At 37.3% G+C, this 18,764-nt stretch overlaps 1 protein-coding gene across 1 annotated transcript; it reads right to left on the bottom strand.

Annotated features, from left to right (window-relative positions):
• Positions 1–2,166: 2,166 nt before the first annotated feature.
• On the bottom strand, positions 2,167–3,130 carry K441DRAFT_657977 (uncharacterized protein). The gene has a single exon (XM_067648271.1). The coding sequence runs from the start codon at positions 2,834–2,836 to the stop codon at positions 2,555–2,557; it is 282 nt and encodes a 93-aa protein (XP_067505464.1). The 5' UTR covers positions 2,837–3,130; the 3' UTR covers positions 2,167–2,554.
• Between the last annotated feature and the right edge of the window lie 15,634 nt (positions 3,131–18,764).

Genomic DNA, 18,764 nt, shown 5'->3' with positions numbered 1-18,764 from the left:
TCTTAAAATAATTAATGTCGGGGGTCTGCTTGTCTCCCTAAATGCATAGTCTTACCTTCTTGCGAATTACTTTTCCCTTAGCGTTATACTTATGCTTTAGAACTAGCTTGCTTAAAAGCAACAACCTTCCTTCTAGTACTCTCCCCCTTATAATAGTATAGGTGTGCATTCTCTTTAGGGAGAGAAATTCTTTAAAGATAGCTTTTATCTAGCTAGGAGCGTCCTCCCTTAAGGCCTAATCTAGCTTAATAGCATTAAATGGTGCTGTAGGTGCTCCTAAAGAGGTAGTGTTTTTAGGTTCTAAATAGACAGCTTTTATAGCTATTACTAACTAAACCACTATATTATTAAAAACCCTTATATTTGGTAACCTTCTAGACCTCATTTTCTGCGTATAAGGAATGCGTATCGATGTGCTTTATACGGGCGTCCTACCCTTAGCATTACCTTAATTTAAGCGTCCTACTTAATCTTAACTTAGGCTTCCTACTTAATTTAAGCGGCCCACTTGGTCTTGACCTAGGCTTCCTACTTAGCTTAAGCGGCCCACTCGGTCACTATCTGGCCTACTTATAGTTCTCGCAACTAGAGTCTCTGTCGGCGCGTTTAAGGTAGTAGGGGAAGGTATAGGTCGGCTCGCAGCTTGGCTTATAGTATGATTTAAGCGTCCTACTTAATTACTGTGTATCTTTATGCTTTGTACGGGCGTCCCACCCTTAAGCGTCCCACTCGTAGCATGTCTTATAGCTTAGCTTATAGCTTGCACCTAAGGTGCTCTATAAGGGAACCTATACTTATTCACTTTAGCATCTCTAAAGAGCTTAATTGCTTACGTATATAGGTTTATTATTTTAAATTAACTACTCCCTTTTAACCCTATGAAAACGTAGTTAGGTTTTATTTTTAAATTATACTTCCTAGGGTGTTTCTTAAGCGTATTAATTGGGTTAGTATAGCACCTAAAGATAACTAGATTCTTAAGGTTAGGGACTTGACGGGTGTATGCCTTATAGGGTGTAATAGCACCACTATGCTCAAATTCGTTAAATGGGAGTGTTGAGGTTGGTACTTAATTCTTAATCTAGATAGTATATTTGACTGCGTAGTACCAGAGTTTAACTAGTATATTTCCTTAAAATAGAAGTAACCTTATCTTATAGTCGACTGTGTAGATCGCGCGCTTAATCGCGCTATTATATAAGTGCTTGTATGGGTAAGGTTTAAAGTTAATACCTTGGGGTATTAATTTGTCTTGAAATCTGCGGCCGAATTCCCCCTTTCCATTGTCCGCTTAAATCTATGTAGCTTTATTACTAGTGAACCTCTTTACCCTTGCGATGATCTCTTTAATATACGGTAGTACTTCTTTAGTTTATAGGGTTTTGAGAGGAATAACCTAGGTATAGCGTATAGCGTCGTTTAGGGCTAGGAGGTAGTAGTTATAACCTCTAATTAATGTACCGACTCGTCCTGTAGTATTAAGGTGTAGCCCTTAACTAGGTATCTTCTCGCGCTTAATTGTCTTCTTACTTAGTATTTCTCGTATCCTTCTAGCTAAACAAGCTTTGTATATACTCTTGCCAACTAGTACTACTCTCTTCTTAAGCTTTATGCCTAGTGAGGAGTGCTGTAGCTTAAATAGGTCGCTGTAATTTGTATGTCCAGTTCGGCGGTGCTATAGCTTAGTATCCGTTTTACTAATATTTGGTTATAAATTGTATACTTCCGCCGTTGTATTAAATGCTTCCTAATGCTCTTATAGTACGTAGAGGTTATTCCTTATAATAGCCTTAAATGTCGCCCCTAATTTATATTCGCTAGTAGCTTAATTATCCATATTAAAAGTAATCAAGTAGCCTTCCTGAGTGAGAGTCCTTACTAAGATTAGCTTAATTGTCTTAAACAAAGGTATAAGCTAGACGTCTTTTAGCTTTAGGGTACCGATTTAGACTTAACTATAGCCTATAGTAGGGATAACGGTCCTATTCGTAGTACGGACCTATTATAGCGTATTCTATCTCTTTAAGTATATTAGGTCTAATTGGTTACTAATAAAGTGCTTAGTTGCACCTAAGTTAAAAGCCTAAGCTAGAGACGTTGTTATAAGTATAGTATATTTAGGGTTAGGGTTAAGGTAGATTAAATCGCTGTTAAATTTTTCCTTAGCTATTACTACATTTCCTACTTCCTCTACCTTAGGAGCACCTTAACCTGTCTTCTTAGCGTTATTAAGTTGGAATTATTTAAGCAGAGGACAGTCTTTCTGGTAGTAACCTTTTTAATAATATACTCTACACTTGTCTCTTTCTAGTCGTCTTGGCTCTTTGCTTACTTAAGACGATAAGCTATAGCGATAACGCGATAAGGAATAATTGAATCTACCAGCACGACCTTTGCCCCTTATTTAACCTCGACCTTAGTTTCCCCTTCTCCCCCTAAGTTCGTCTTTCCTCTCGTGTACAAGTGCTGCATTTTGTACTTGTGTAGGGAGAGTAGTCTCTTGCTCCTAAAGGAGGGTAATATAGCTCTTAAGGTCTCATTTATCTCGTAGACACTAGGTCTTCGCATTCTGCCACGTGACATCGCTCGGGAGGGCTAAGAGAAGCTGCTCTTTGATATCGTTGTTAGTAAGTGCTCGAGGCGTTAAGGCTAGATTAATCTTGAATCGATTAAGTATATAGAGGAACTTAACAATTCGCATCTTCGTAGGGTCGAATATAGTGCTGTAGAACTCTCTGCGGAGTCTAGAGATGTAGACCTCGTCATTAGCCTTATTAAACTTCTTCATTCCTTCCCACATTCCTTGAATATCGTACGCCTTTATCATCACACGCATTTCTTCCTGACGGTTGTCTCCTATCGAATTATAGATGATCTTGTTTGCTTCCCCTTGTCTTCTTCTTCCGTCAGCTAAATTAACTTAATTTAGGTCCTCTGTACCAGTGACAAAATCCTAGCCCTCTGACATGATTAGGGCTGCCTTGCAGGTGCGCTCCCAGTCTGCAAAGTTGTCTCTATTAAAATGACGATTTTGCCTGCCTTGTGATCGTACGTAGGTGTCGTTGAGGTTGAGGTAGAGGAGGTCATTTTTGGGGGTCGATTTTTGAGTCAGGAGGTGTTGCTACCCGGGAGAGATTTGCTACCCGGGCTCATAACCTGTTGGAATTACAAGGTCATAAGGTCACAGCGGAGCAGTCTTGAGGGTCTAATTGATGATAGAGATGACGCAGACGATGAATATTGATTAATTCGTGATGCAGTAGATGCGGTTGATGTCTATATAGATTGCGTGCAGAGCTCGACCTTGCAATGTGTCCAGAGCTTAGTCAGCACCTCTCGCTTAATTCTGACACTGGGCTTAGACGAAGATATTTACAATACACGTGACCCGTGCACGTGACTCGTGCACGTCCTACGCCTCTGAGAATACAGATTATCTGACACACCCCCTTAGCTTCGAGCTCTTTGAGGTCAAAGCTAACCACCTTCTCGTGTCCGTTAATGCGTTAATTGAACCATAATCTCATCTAAATCCTTCCGTCTTGCTCTGATATTCTCCCTTAGGTCCTCTAGTTGCTTCTTCTTATTTAGCCGCTCCTTAATATCTACCATCCCAATTATATTAATAAAGCTTTAAAACCTCTGCTTAGGCAGGGCCTTTGTAAGTCTATTAGCAATTATCTCCTTCGTTACTGTCCATCAAAATTGTACTTGTTTCTTTGCGTATTCCTAATATAGCCAGTATTAATAGATGTTAACGTATCGGAGCTTTGTGATTAGCTTTACCGTGTCTTCTATAATTAGTTAGAGCGTCTAGGTGTTATTATAGTTAATAATTAAGGGCTCGTTTAGTTGTAACGTTATTACTTTAAACAGCCTACTAATAAAGATAGCTTCCTTTACTGTCTGTAATAGGGCTAACAGCTTAGCTTCTGTGCTTAACATTATAACTATACCCTGCTTATTTGCTCTTTAGGCGATTAGCCCCCTAAATAGCTTTATAATATATCCTTACGAGCTCTTTCTATTGACGGAGTTGTCCGTAAATAATGCGTCGCTAGCATAGATAAATAATTGCGCTTTACTTCTACCGTCTCCGTTATCTCGTCCTTAGTCGCGTATTCCTTTATCTCTCCCTCTATTATTTATTCCTTCCTTATCTCCTCTATAGTAGATTGCTCTACTCCTCGTACTATATAGGTACTAGATAACTCTATCTACCGCTTAATAGTGCTCTTAGCTTAGGTCCTAATTAAACCTTACTAGCCGTAATACTGCAAAGGCAATATCCGGACGCGTTATAGTGGCTATATAGAGTACTAAACCTAGTTTTCTCTAATATAGTATTGTAGAAGCTAGTAGGGATATAGGACGGACTAATAGGTTTATATTAGGGGATAGACGCGTCAGACGGATTATATAGTAATCGGTAGAGAGGAGTTCTAATTCTGCTATAGGGGTGTCTAAAAGACGCCCTCTAAGATCTATCTTATACTAGTTAGCTATCTTCTTAATATAGGCTTCCTGGGATAGCTATAGGAGCCTTTAGCTATAATTACGTAGCACGTAGATTTTTAGGAACTATTTTAGCTCGCTAAGGGTACTTATCTAGTATTCCTTACTTAGCTCCTTTATTACTTTTTAAGCTTTCTTTTTATCTGTCTTTTAATAGCAGAAGACAATATTATTAACGTAGAAGAAGATAACTATTTTACCTTTTAGTATAACACACGGCTTTTAGGGTACTTCTTTAAAACCTAATTCGTTTAATAAGCTTATAAGATTCTTCTGCTATAATAGTGGTGATCGTCGTAGTCCATATAGGGCTTTTCTTAAACGCAGTACTTTGTTTGTCTTTCCTTTATTAAACCCTAGCGGTAGCTTTATATAAATAACCTTATTAAAATCGCAATAAATAAACGCATTAACTGTATCTATCTGTGTTATCTCTAAGTTAAATTTTATAGTAATCGCTATAAGGGTTTAGAAGGTTGTACTAGCTAATATAGTAGCTCTCATAGGTAGGTCTCCTGGGGCCTATTAATTTTTGCAGACTACTAAGCGTGCCTTACATTTCTAGAGAAATCTGTGCTTATCCGTCTTATAGACGAACACCTACATTAAGCTAAGAACCTGCTATCCCTTTACGTACTTTTTATCTATTTCTTAAAACGACCTTATTTAATAATAAGATTGGAGATAGGCTTATTAAGCCTCTTAGAACTAATTTTAAAGAGGATGCGTATTAAGGTCCTAGATTAACTAGGGTAGCGGAGGTAGATTCTTCCTATATAATCTAATATTGCGTATTCTGCCTAATTTTAGCTTATTATTGTTAAGTTAACTATTAAGGTTAAACTTTCTTCCTGCTAAGAAGGCGCCGTAATAGGCTAACGTAATCCTTTTAGTAATAAAGTCTTTAAACCTATTATTACTGGCTTCCTTAAACAAGTTTTTAACTAAGTTATTGGACACCCCCTAAGTATTAAATATATTTCCTGCTTAATAAGCGACATCTTAATTAGTACCTTATATATCTAACTTTATAGAATACTTAACATAAAAGGCACATAGAGATTCTTTATCTTCTTTTATTAGAGGTAGAATACAGTATATATCTTTAAGAGCTCTTATAAGCTTAAGATCTGCTAACTTATTAAAGGTTTAAACTAGCTTATCGATGTTATTATTATCTTCCTCTTAAATTAACGGTTTAAATATTTTTTTATTATCTTCTAAAAGGACCTTATTCTTAGTTAAGGTATTAAGGAGTTAAATCTTCTTAATTAGCGTGTCTAACTCAGCGTATAGGTTCTTTAAGATGTCCGTTTACTTGCCGTTAAAGAACATCTTCTTATTAAAGATAACGTCCCTAGTAGAGATGACGATACCTTTATATAGGATCCAGATCCTATAGATATTGGTAAAGTTATAGCCAATAAGGTAGCCGATATAGGCTTACGGATCTAGCTTGCTTAGCCTTTTCTTCTTTAGCTAGGCGTCCGATGTTATTACATACACCCTATAGCCGTAGGCTTTTAGGTGCGCTAGTTGTGGTTTTCTTAATCTCTTATTAGCTAGGAAGGTATAGAACCTCTTATATAGCAATTTCCATCTATTGCTTTCTTATGGCGTTTAATCTTAAAGGTAGACTATACAGTTAATAATCTTGTCCTATAAGTTATATAGTAAATTAGCAGCAATTCTTATTACCTATGCTCTTTTAATAATTACACCCCCTAAGCGTTTGGCGGTACCATTCTAAGCTTAGGTATATAGCGCTAAAGGCTTAAATATAATCCCTTAAGTCCGTAGCTATTTAAGGGTTCTCCTTCTCCCTAGCTCGTTATCTAATCTAATAGTATTAACTTTAAGGTTATACCTTAGACGAATCCATTAGATAAAATCTTTAAGTACTTATAGTGTCTCCTTCTCCTTACTATACGTTATTATAAAATACGGGAAGGATCTTCCTAAGAAAGTGTTATAGATAAGCATAACTTATATAAATCCAGTATACGCTTTTTTAAGGTTAGTTTAGTTAATATAGAGGTTAAGATAGGGTTTATTAATATTCTATTTTAAGAACCTTTATAAGACCTAACGCTTAATTTTAGCGAGACTACAGTATTAACATTCCGTCGTCTTAGGGCCTTAAAGCTTAACTCCTAGGGCGTTAATACCTAAATAATAAAGGCTTATAGGTCCTAGATAACCTAGACGTAGATACTATAAACGTATATCTCCTTTTAAATCTGGACAAGCGTCTCTTAATAATGCTCTGCGCTTCCTTTAGCGTAGCAATTAGCTTATATTAAACGCTAATAGACTTCCTAGTTGGACGTATTTAATAGTCTATTATCCGTAACGTTCTTCCATTTAATATAAGATTATATTATCCTTCCAAACTAGAAGATTGTTATCTCCTTTATTGTCCTAGTAGTACCCTTATTTTTAAAGTAGACGGAACGACATAAGGTTTATATTAAAGTCCGTATAAAAGGCAACGTCCTTAAGACGTAGGGTTCCCTTACTCTTATCTGGTTTTATAACTTAGATATTAATATCGCCGTAACCTAGTATAGGCACTTCTAAGCTGCTAGCGATGATATATTTATATTTTAAAGCTTTCCTAAAATTATAAAAACAAAAGAGGTTATTAAAGATGTAAAGAGTAGTTCCTAAGTTAAGAATAGTTAATAGCTTTAGTAGATGGATTTAACCTATGTAATACGATTCTAGGAATATTGCATTAGCTTCTCCCTTAATCTTAACTTCCTAACTCTCGTCCTGTTATTATTAAGCCTTATCTTCCTATTCTTTAAGTCTAATCTTTATAACTTAGTTAGTGAGATTCTTATTCTTTTCTACCTTCTTTAGTACCCTATTAATGCGCGCATCTCCTATTATAACTCCTATAGGTCTCTTATCTTTAAATAAACACTAATAGTCCCGTAGGGAGTGTCCTCGTATTCCGCACGCTAAGTACTTAGGCGTTAGCTTCTTATAGGACGTCTCCTTATCTACTAGTGTCCCGACTCTCTTTAAGCGTCTACTATATACTAAGGCTCTTCCTCTTCGTAAACCTTTAGTAGTATTTGTTAGCGACTCGGTCAATCGAGGCACGGACACGGCAAGAGAGACGCGTAGGCCTGTACGATTGGATTGTCTATAAACGAGGATCCAAAGCTAGAGAAAGGAAAGGGGAAGAACGGAAGCACTGCTCAAAGTTATATACAATCCTCCGGTCACGTGACCGCACTTTACCATCACGTGACGGCAATCTGCGGCAGTTTGCTAGTGCCGTAACATTACCCCCCCTTCGAGAAAGCCTGCCCTTAGGCTTTGTACGTCCGTATTACACTCGTGGGGCATTTTTGTCTTTATGCTCTTCCGGTAGCTTATCGTCTTTATTATACTAGCATTCCATCCATTTATCTAGGTACTTTAGTGGTCTAGGTTTGTTAGGGTAACGGCTATAGAACTCCTAAAGCTTATAGGGACTATCTATAAAGTTCCATATAGGGTACTAAGTGGGGTCTAGGTTGTATCCTTTCCAGCTAATACGATACTTTAGCGTTCCCCTTACAAGTTTACAGGCCAGTATTTCTTTAATTTCCCATTTATTGTCGCCATTAACTTAAATCGGCAGGGGCGGTTCGTTCTTTTGTCCGGGTAATAGGTCGTTTATAGCCTTTTATAGCTTATCTAGCAAGAAGATAGGGTGGACCTTAATTAAATCCGGAAGTTTAACCTTATACAAGTTGCCTACTTTATTAAGAATCTTATATAGTCCTACCATCTTATAGTCTAGCTTACGGCTAGGCCGTTCTATCTTCTAGTTCTTTGTCGTAACCTAGACTATATTGCCTACGGTAAAGTCCGGCTCGCGTTTGTACTTATTTGCCTATTATTCTATTAATTTTTAGGCCTTTTTTAGGTTCGTACGGGCTACTTTCTAGGCTTCTTCTAAGCGCTTAGCGTACTGCTAGGCTTCCTTATAAGATAGCTTTTTACGTATAGTCTGGGGTCCTTTTGGTCTTTCCCAATTAAAGCTTATACGGGGTAAATAACCCATTTCCAACTAAATAGGTGCGAATCCTATAGAGTCGTAGGGTAGGGTCGCCTGGGCGTAGTTTATTAGGGGTAATAGTTCGCCCTAATTGTCCTAAAAGTAGTTAATAAAGGGCTAGAGTCTCTAGTCTAAGTATTAATTTATAATCTCCGTCTAACTATCTGTCTAGGGGTAGTAGGCCGTAGAAAGCTTTAGCCTAATACCTAAGATCTGGGTAAACTCGTTCTAAAAGGCCGATATAAACTATAGCCCGCAATCGGATATAATAGTATCTAGTAGTCCATAAATTCTATAAATGTAGTAAATATATAGTCGGGCCGCCTCTTTAGTATTAATATTCTTGTAACAGGGAATTAAGAACGGGCGCTTGCTAAAGCGGTTAACTAGGATTATAACTATATTGTATCCGTTACGGTCTAGAGGCAGCTTATGGAAGTCTATAGAGATATGCTGCTAGGGGCGTTCTGGTATTGGGAGTGGCTTTAATAGTCCTAAGGTCTTATTTTGTGGAATTATAAACCTACAACAGTTGTTACAGTTCCGTATATAGCGGTTAATATCTATAACTATTTTAGGCCAGTAGTAGCGGTTGCTAATAATCCTACGGGTCTTATTTTTTCTAGGGTAAGCCGTAGAAACCTAGGTATGTGCTTCGGTAATAAGCCGAGTCCGTAAGTTCTATTCCTCTACTACTACTAGCCATTTGTGGTACTTAAGCAGTCCATTTTCAAGGGACTATAGGCTGGTAATATCCTTTGTCTTTTTATGGTACTCTTATAGAGACGGGGCTGTACGGTTTATCTGCAGCAGTTTATTAATAAGGTTAAGTTCCATAAAGTTAATAGGATATATCTCGGTATCTAGAGAGTCCGTATTTAGTTCTGTTTATATCCAGGGGTTAAGGTATTCTAGTTATAGTAGCGTTTAGGTCCGTAATAAGATCTTTACGGCTACCTAGTCGTCTAGGTCCTGTCTACGCCTTATAAAGGCATCCGCACGGTTTATGGCGCCTAGCTTATATATAATTAAGAAGTTAAACTAAGATAGGATATCCGCCTATCGAGCCTGCCGGGCCGTAAGGGCCTTTGTTGTTATAAAATATTCTAAGGCCTAGTAATCTAAAACTACCTAGATAGGTTTGGGGGTCCCTTCTAACTATGCTCGCCAGTACTAGAAGCTAAAGATAATAGCCAGCATTTCTTTATTATGGATAGGGTAGTTTAGCTTAGCGTCTATTATAGTCTTTAAATAGTATGTAATAGGGTGCTATTCTCCGTCCGGTTGCTTCTGGGAGAAAACACTAGCTATTACGCTATCTAAGGCATTAGTTTCTAGCATTAAGGGCCGTTTGGGGTTAAAGTAGGTAAGTAGCGGGGCTGAGACTAGCCGTTTTTTAAGCTCGTCAAAGGCCTGCTTACATACAGCGTTAAAGTAAAAGGGCTGGTCTTTTTAGGTAAGGCGGTTAAGAGGCCTAGTAATCTTGCTATAGTCCTTAATAAAGCGTCGGTAGAAGTTATAGAAACCTAAGAATGATTATACCCCCTTTACGGTCCGTGGGGGTGCCCACTAGGTAATTATGGCCGTTTTCTCTAGGTCGGTCTCGATTCCATCCGTACTAATAATAAACCCTAGGTACTTTATACGCTTAACACTAAACTCCGACTTCTTAATATCGACCTAGAGGCTAGCCTCGCGGAGCCGTTATAGGACTTTATAGATGTGCTCCTCGTATTCTAGCTTATTCTTAAAGTAGATTATAATATTATCTAGGTAGGCCGTATAGAAGTCGTTAAGGTAGTTAAAGAGTACATTGTTTATATACCGCTGGTATATAGCCGGTCCGTTAGTTAGTCTAAAAGGAAGTACCTTATATTTATACGTTCCGTAATAAGTCTAAAATGTAGTAAGATCCTTAAACCTAGGGTCTATCCTAATTCGGTAGAAGGTTTAGCGGATATCGAGCTTTATAAAGACCTTAGCTCTACTTATTCGGGCTAGAGTCTTATTAAGTAGGGGCAGTGGATAGCGGTCCTTGCGGGTTATATTGTTTAGCTTATGGTAGTCAATATAGAAACGGAGTCCTTTATTTGGCTTTTTAGCAAAAAGAATAGGTAAGTTAAAAGGGGCTTAGCTAGGCTTAATAAAGCCTTTATCTAGGTTATTAATAAGGTACTACTTTATAGCCTATAATTCGGCAGTAGACTGCTAGTAAAGGGGGCTAAAGCTAAGGGTGTTTTCTTTATCTGGCTCAATCTCGATCTTATGGTCGTACGGTTGGTGAGGCGGGAGTATATCGGACGCTGCCTTAGAGAATACGTCCTTGAATTTCCAGTATTAATAGGGTAGTTTTTGTTCTACTAGCTCCTCGTCCGTAAGCTTATTTCCCTATCTACTAAGCTTACTTTCCTTTTCCTTAATTATTTAATTAATTTCATATAAGCTAGTCGTAAAAGTAACGGTATTAGGTTGGACTAAGTTCTGGTAGAATCCTACGGCACCAATGTAGCAGATATTAACTAGTGGGAGGTCTATAGGTTTCTTTACGGGCTTTTATCGGGCCGTATTTTGCGGTGTAGGGTTTATAATCTTCCTTAGCTTACGTTTTATTTTCCGTAAATTGTCCTTCCGGTCTATTAGTTTAGTATAGCGTCTAGTATTCCTAGCCTTCCTTTATAGCTGCGTAGGGCCTAAGTTCTCTATAGGGAACTTAGGTAGGTCACTATTAACTTCCTAGGTCTTTGGTGCGGGTGGCGTAATATAGGTAGTCTAGGGTCAGCGTAATATACGGATCCGTTGCGGATTAAGCCGTATATCTTTCTTAAAGGCCTAGTCCCTACGCATAGCATCGGCCTAGTAAATAGTATTAATCTAGGGTTGTATAAGGTTTTCTATTATAATACTAATTTCTTTTATAAAGGAAGGGGTTAGGGGTAGGGTTTTAGGCTAGATTAGCTGTCTACCCCATACGTTAAGCTATAAGCCTAAATAGGCCAGCCATTTTCTTCTTAAGATTATATCGTGGCTTCCTAGGTCCGTAATAAGAAAGGGGACATTATACTACCTTTATTCGTTAACACGAAGGTAAATCCGTAAGATAGTTATAATAGGTAGCCCTATCCGTCCGTTATACCCGCGAATAGGAATTGGTTTAGGTAGTTCTTTAAGGGGTGCGTTTAAAAAGTTAGCCAACTTTATAGTACACTGGGTGTCTATTAAGGTAAAGGCATTTGCTTTAAAGTTAGCTAAAGCAGAGGTTAAAACTTAATATCTATTGCGGAATAAAGTACAAGGGATAGTGCAGCTTCTTCTACTAACTAGCCGACCTAGATTAATATGTAATATATTAATCCCTTTCAACCCTAGAGAGGAGTCTTTCTTTAGGGTTCCTCTTTTTCCGACTCTATACTGTCCTCCTAGATTAGCAGAACCTTATCTACTTTTGCCTTTATCGGGTAGTCTTTTATAAAATAGTCTTTCTAACTATATAAAAAGTAAGCTCCTTGGTTGCTAAGAGCCTATCTATAGGGGCTGCTATAGGTAGGCTGAGTAAACGCTAGGCCCGTAGTAGGGCTAGCTATACGGCTAGCTGCTAGATTAACGGCGGGCTGTATAGCTAGTACTGTAGGAGTTGTAGATCGTACTAGGGCATTATAGGCCGTTTTTATAGTGCTTATAGTCTGGTTAGAAGAGTTTCTGGCTTTATACCGCTTAGTTTATACCTTAATTCGACGGAGGCCTTAGTTAATAGCTAGATAGTAGTCTATAAGTACCTTTAGCGTCTATATAGTAGTATAAACTGGCAGTATGGCGCGCTATAGGTCTAGGGTAAGCTTATCAAAGAGGTTTAGCAGTAGGTCTTTATAGGGAATTTAGGCTTAGCCGGCTAGGTGCAGAAAGCGGGTCTAGAAGGCTAAAAAGGTCTCCGTTATTTTCATATTTAGGCTTTTATAATTAAGGCGGGCATTCTATATCTTAAAGGGGTCCTTATAAATAGAAGATAGGTAGTCGATTATTTCTTCTTCTGAGACAAAAGGGTCTGCTAAGTCTACAGCATATTGCGGACATAGGTGCGTCTAGGCGTCTCCGCCAGTGCGGCCGAAGATATAGGCCATCTTAGCTCGAGCAGTAGGGAAGTAGTCCTTATTAACTTTAAGCTTATCTTATAATTAAAGCTTCTAATTATTAAATATAGGGTTAGTTCCGTCTGTAAGCGATAGGGGGTCTACAACCTTTATAAACCGCGACAATGCTAATACTATACATTAGGCTAGGGCCTTAAGGACTATAGCAAGTCTATCTAATAAGTCATCGCTAAATATAGGGGTGTCTCTAGTTTTAAGCAGTTCTCGTAGCTGTTTAATTTCGGCATTAGCTGCCGTAAGATCCGCCTAGGGGGTTAAGACAGTAACTGTTTTACTATTAGAGGTAGTCGAGGGTCCTATAGCTGCTTTGCCGGCTACTGTGTTTCTTGGCATAGTAGTAGGAGTATTAGATAATTTCTAGTATTTTATTTATTTTTGGGGGTTCTGGTCCGTACGTGTCCTATTCTTAGGGTTTATATTATACGTATCCTTTTAGTTCTGTCCTGTCCTTATAGTTCTAGTGATGTCCTTAGGGTCTTATCCTTAGGGTTTGTAGATATATTTAAGTTCCTTTTTAGGAAGAAAGAGTAGTATAAGCTTTAAATAATATTAGCGACTTGGTTAATCGAGGTATAGACACGGTAAGAGAGACGCGTAGGCCTATATAATTGGATTGTCTATAAACGAGGATCCAAAGCTAGAGAAAGGAAAGGGGAAAAACGGAAGCACTGCTTAAAGTTATATATAATCCTCCGGTCACGTAACCGCACTTTGCCATCACGTGACGGCAATCTGCGGCAGTTTGCCAGTGCCGTAATAGTATTAGAGTAATCCTTAATGGCTTACTCTACGAAGTCTATATTAAAGGTACTCCCTTTTATAGTAGTATTAGCTTTCTTTAAGGGTGTTCTAAGTCCTTCTTACAGCTCCTTTACTACTCTGCGGTATTTGGAAGATCTTAACTTCTGCGGGTTATTTAACTTAGTAGTGTACTTTATATAGTAGGCGTCGCTAAAAGGTTAAATAACTTCTATTAAATCTTAAAGCTAGATTCTATCGGATATTTAAGGGATCTTATACTTCTCTCCTAGTACTATTACGTGTTCCCATTAATCTAACCACTAATTTAATTTTAATAAGTGTTTAAACCCCTTAAGGGCTTTTGTGTACTAGCGTTATACCTTCTTTCTAATAAATAATAAGGTAGGTTCTATATTCTCCTTTAATTAGGATAGCTATTCTTTAACTATTAAGGAAGGGTTAAGTAGTAGCTTCTTCTAAATTAATACTGTGGTCGTAATCTAGGTGCGTATCTATTACAGATACTTTTCCTGTTTTAGGAAGTACTTTATATCCTAGTTATAGTATTGTCTACTATTCTCGTACGCTTTCTATTAATTCGTCGAGAGCTGTGCATATAAGGTTGCATTCTCATTAAAATCTATAACCTTTAGATAAGGTGGTTTTTTTTTAAGTAGACCTTCTTAAGGTGCTTCTGTGGCTGGGTCAACGTGGGCCCAAATTTACTAATTTATGAGGGCTCGGAGTTACCATAGCCATTGTTCCCAGTCTTCTGGCTTATTGAGGATGATTGTAGTCGATGAACTCGATGTTGGTGGAGTCATTTAACTGATAGGCAAAGGAGGAATTGAGATGGTATTTTGTCGTTAGGATCGTCCTTGTCGTCAGGATCGTCCTTGTTATCAGGATCGTCCTGTGACGATTGAGGTGGAATCTCGTGGAATCTCGTGGAGTCTCGTGTCAGAATCGTCCTGTGACAATTGAGGTAGAATTTCTGTCAGAGTCTGCGTCCTTGACGATGAGGTGTCAGAGTCTGACGATGAGGTAGAATTTCTTTAAATGATTGAGTAATAGCTGAAAAGCTTCTTGTGTCGGCGGACTGGGCTCATAACTGTCAGATAACTCAAATAGAGCTATTCATTAATGAAATGGGTTGATTAATTGATTGATGTTGTTCGTGTCTTGATCGTTGGTCGACCTAGGGCCCCTAGGCTTAGACGAAGATGTTTACAATGCACGTGACTCGTGCACGTCCTACGCCTCTGAGAATACAGATTATCTGACAGTAGGCACCCCCACGGACCGTAAAGGGGGTATAATTATTTTTAGGTTTTTGTAACTTCTGCTAATACTTTATTAAGAACTACAGTAGGATTACCCAGCCTCTTAACCGTCTTACTAGAAAAGACCAGCCCTTCTACTTTAACGCTATATATAGGTAGGCCTTTAATAAGCTTAAGAAACAGCTAGTATTAGCTCCCCTACTTGCCTATTTTAACCTAGAATGGCCCTTAATACTAGAAACTAATGCCTTAAACGGCGCGATAGCTAGTGTTTTTTCCTAAAAGCAACTAGATAGAAAGTAGTACCCTATTATATACTATTCGAAGACTATAATAGATGCTAAGCTAAACTACTATATTTATAATAAAGAAATGCTAGCTATTATCTCTAGCTTTTAGCACTGGCGTATATAGCTAGAAGGGACCCCTAAGCCGATTAAGGTAGTTTTAGATTATAAGGCCTTAGAATACTTTATAATAACTAAGGCCCTTATAGCTTAGTAGGTACGCTAGGCAGATACCCTATTTTAGTTTAACTTCTTAATTATATATAGACTAGGCGCTATAAACCGTGCGGACACTCTTATAAGGCGTAAGTAAGACCTAGATAACTAGATGGCTATAAAGATCTTATTATAGACTTAGACGCTACTATAACTAAAACACCTTAACCCCTAAATACGGGCAGAACTAAATATAGACTCCTTAGGCGCTAAGATATATCCTATTAACTCCTCTAAACTTAACCTTATTAATAAACTACTATAGGCTAACCAAACGACCCCCTCTTTATAGAAGTAGTGTAAAAAGGCAAAGAACGTTATTAGCCTATAGTCCCTTAAAAACGGATTACTTAAGTACTAGGAACGGCTAGTAGTAGCTAAAAAACAGAACTTATAGACCTAGCTTATTGCCAAAGCTTATACCTAGGTCTCTACGGCCTACCTTAGAAGAAATAAGACCTATAAGATTATTAGTAACCGCTACTACTAGCCTAAAATAGTTATAGATATTAACCGTTATATATAGAACTGCGATAGCTATTATAGATCTATAATCCTATAAGATAAAACCCCGGGACTATTAAAACCACTCCTAATACTAAAACGCCCCTAGTAATATATCTTTATAGACTTTTATAAGCTACCTACAGACCGTAACGGATACGATATAGTTATAATTTTAGTTAACCGCTTTAGTAAGCGCCCGTTCTTAATCCTATATTATAAGAATATTAATACTAAAGAAGCGGCCTAACTATATATCTACTACGTCTACTAAATCTATGGACTACTAGATACTATTATATCTAATTATAGGCCGTAATTTATATCGGCTTTCTAGAATAAGTTTACCTAGATCTTAGGTATTAAGCTAAAGCTTTTTACCGTATACCACCCCTAGATAGATAGTTAGACGGAAATTATAAATTAATACTTAGATTAGAGACTTCGGCCCTTTATTAACTACTTTTAAAATAATTAGGCTAAACTACTACCCCTAATAAACTATGCCCAAGCGACCCTACCCTATAACTCTACAGGATTTGCCCCTATTTAACTAGAAATAGGTTACTTACCCCGTATAAGCTTTAACTAGAAAAGACTAAAAGGACCCTAAACCGTACGCGAAAAACTATCTTATAAGAAAGCACGGTAGTACGCTAAGCGCTTAAAAGAAGCCTAGACGGTAGCCCATATAAATCTAAAAAAGGCCTAAAAATTAATATAATAATAGGCGAATAAGCATAGGCAAGAGCCTCACTTTGCTGTAGGAGATATAGTTTAGGTTATAATAAAGAACTAAAAGATAGAACGACCTAGCTATAAGCTAAACTATTAGATAGTAGAACCATATAAGGTTCTTAAAAAGATAGGCAATGTATATAAAGTAAAGCTCCCAGATTTAATTAAAGTTTACCCTATTTTCTCTCTAGATAAACTATAGAAAGCTATAAATAACCTATTACCTAGATAAAAGAATAAACCTCCCCTACTAATTTAAGTTAATAGCGATAATAAATAGGAAATTAAAGAAATACTGGCCTATAAGCTTATAAGGGGAACATTAAAATATTATATTAGTTAGAAAGGGTATAACCTAGACCCTACTTAGTACCCTATATAGAACTTTATAGGTAGTCCCTATAAGCTTTAAAAGTTTTATAGTTATTACTCTAATAAACCTAAACCCCTAAAGTACCTTAATAAGTAAATAGAGTGCTAAAATAGCGAAGATAATAAGCTACCTATTAAGTATAAAGATAAAAATACCCTATAGATATAATACGGACGTATAAAGCCTAAGGGCAGGCTTTTTTAGAGGGGGGGGGTAATATTACGGCGCTAGTAGAAACTGGTAGATTATAGCTAATAGATATTAGTAGATTATAGCGGATAGTTATAGACAGTTATAAATAGTTATAGATAGTTTTATATAGTTCTAGATAGTTACCGTTATATAACTAGAGGATTATATATAACATTAAGCGGCGCTAACCTTTATCTCCTTTTCTTTCTTTAGCTTTAGATTCTTGTTTATAGACTACTAATTATACAGGCTTGCGCGTCCCTCTTACCATACTCGTGCCTCGATTGACTAAGTCGCTAACATTTAGCAACTTAGCCGACTAGCCTATATCGTGTTTTTTTAATACGCAGCCTACGCGTAACCTACGCGCAACCTACGCGCAACCTACGTACAATTTACGCATTTAGCAACTATAATTATATTTAAAGCTATCTGCCTCTTTTATATTAATAGTATATTTTAGATAATAAATAATAAATAAAGGCTATTTTAAAGCTATTTATAAGGCTAGTAAGGTAAATTGTATATACTTCTTTATATAATATATATAAAGTAGCTACTAAGAGTAGTAGATATAAACCTATTTATATCTATTTACTTATCCATCTATATTACCTACCTATCTATATTGCCTACCTATCTATATCTACCTACCTATCTATATCTACTTACCTATCTATATCTATTTACTTATCTGCATCTACTTACCTATCTATATCTATATAAGGGTTATTTTGGCCCTTACTTAGCTATATCGCCTAGGGGCTTTTAGGGGTCGCTAAGGCTAGCCTTCGGCTAGCCCTTAGCACCTCCTTATAAGCACCTTAGGCTTACAGCCCTTCCTTTCTTATTGGTTTATCTCTATATTTAGGCTATTACCTACCCTTATTACTATATCGTCCTCTTCTATTAACTCTCCTTATAACTTATACTTAGCTTACCTACTTCCTACTATATACCCTAGTAATATGCCTTATATTTAAACCAATCCTATACCCTTATAGGTAGTAGCCTATAGTAAGCTAAGGGCTTTGCCCTTAAGCAATTTTATAATCCTCTATTTTTACCTAGGACGATCGCGTTTACTGCGATATAGTAGGTACACTAGTAAACGCCTAGCAGATTACATCCGTATAACGGTGTTAGAATATAAATTAGGTCCTCTACCTTTACCTAAGACGATTGCGTATGCTATAGAGTAGCTATACTAGCAAGACGTCTAGTAGATCGTATCCGCATATTATAGTAGTAGATACGGATTAGGAGATAAGGGAGACAGTAGCTACTTAGCTAAGGGTTAGGGCTATTTAGATCGTACGCGATTATCTCCTAACGCTATTAGTATACCCGCATATAATTAGCAGTATAGTAGTATAGCTCTGCTATAACGGCGACCTAAAGGCGATTTAATTGCTATCTAAAAGCTTTCTAGTAGGAGTTAAGGGGGATCCTATACGATTAAGCTTATAAATACTCTATAGCTAACCGCGGTTCACTTACTATAGAGGTCCTACTAATAGAGATTAAAAGGTTAAACGTCCTTAAAGAGATATAGCTACCCTAGAGGCTATCTAATTACTATTTAATGGCTATCTAAAGAACTAACGGCTAGTTTTTAAAGCTATAGCTATTACCCTCTCTTCTAAATTAAATATAATCTCTAAGCTACGACTTATTTTAGGGCTATGGCTAACCTAAAAACTTTTTGGCTAT

This window comes from Cenococcum geophilum (genome assembly GCF_001692895.1).
Source record: "Cenococcum geophilum 1.58 unplaced genomic scaffold K441scaffold_15, whole genome shotgun sequence".
NCBI lineage: Eukaryota > Fungi > Ascomycota > Dothideomycetes > Gloniales > Gloniaceae > Cenococcum > Cenococcum geophilum.
Note: the sequence above shows the minus strand (reverse complement) of the source record. Positions and strands in the feature narration are given on the sequence as shown.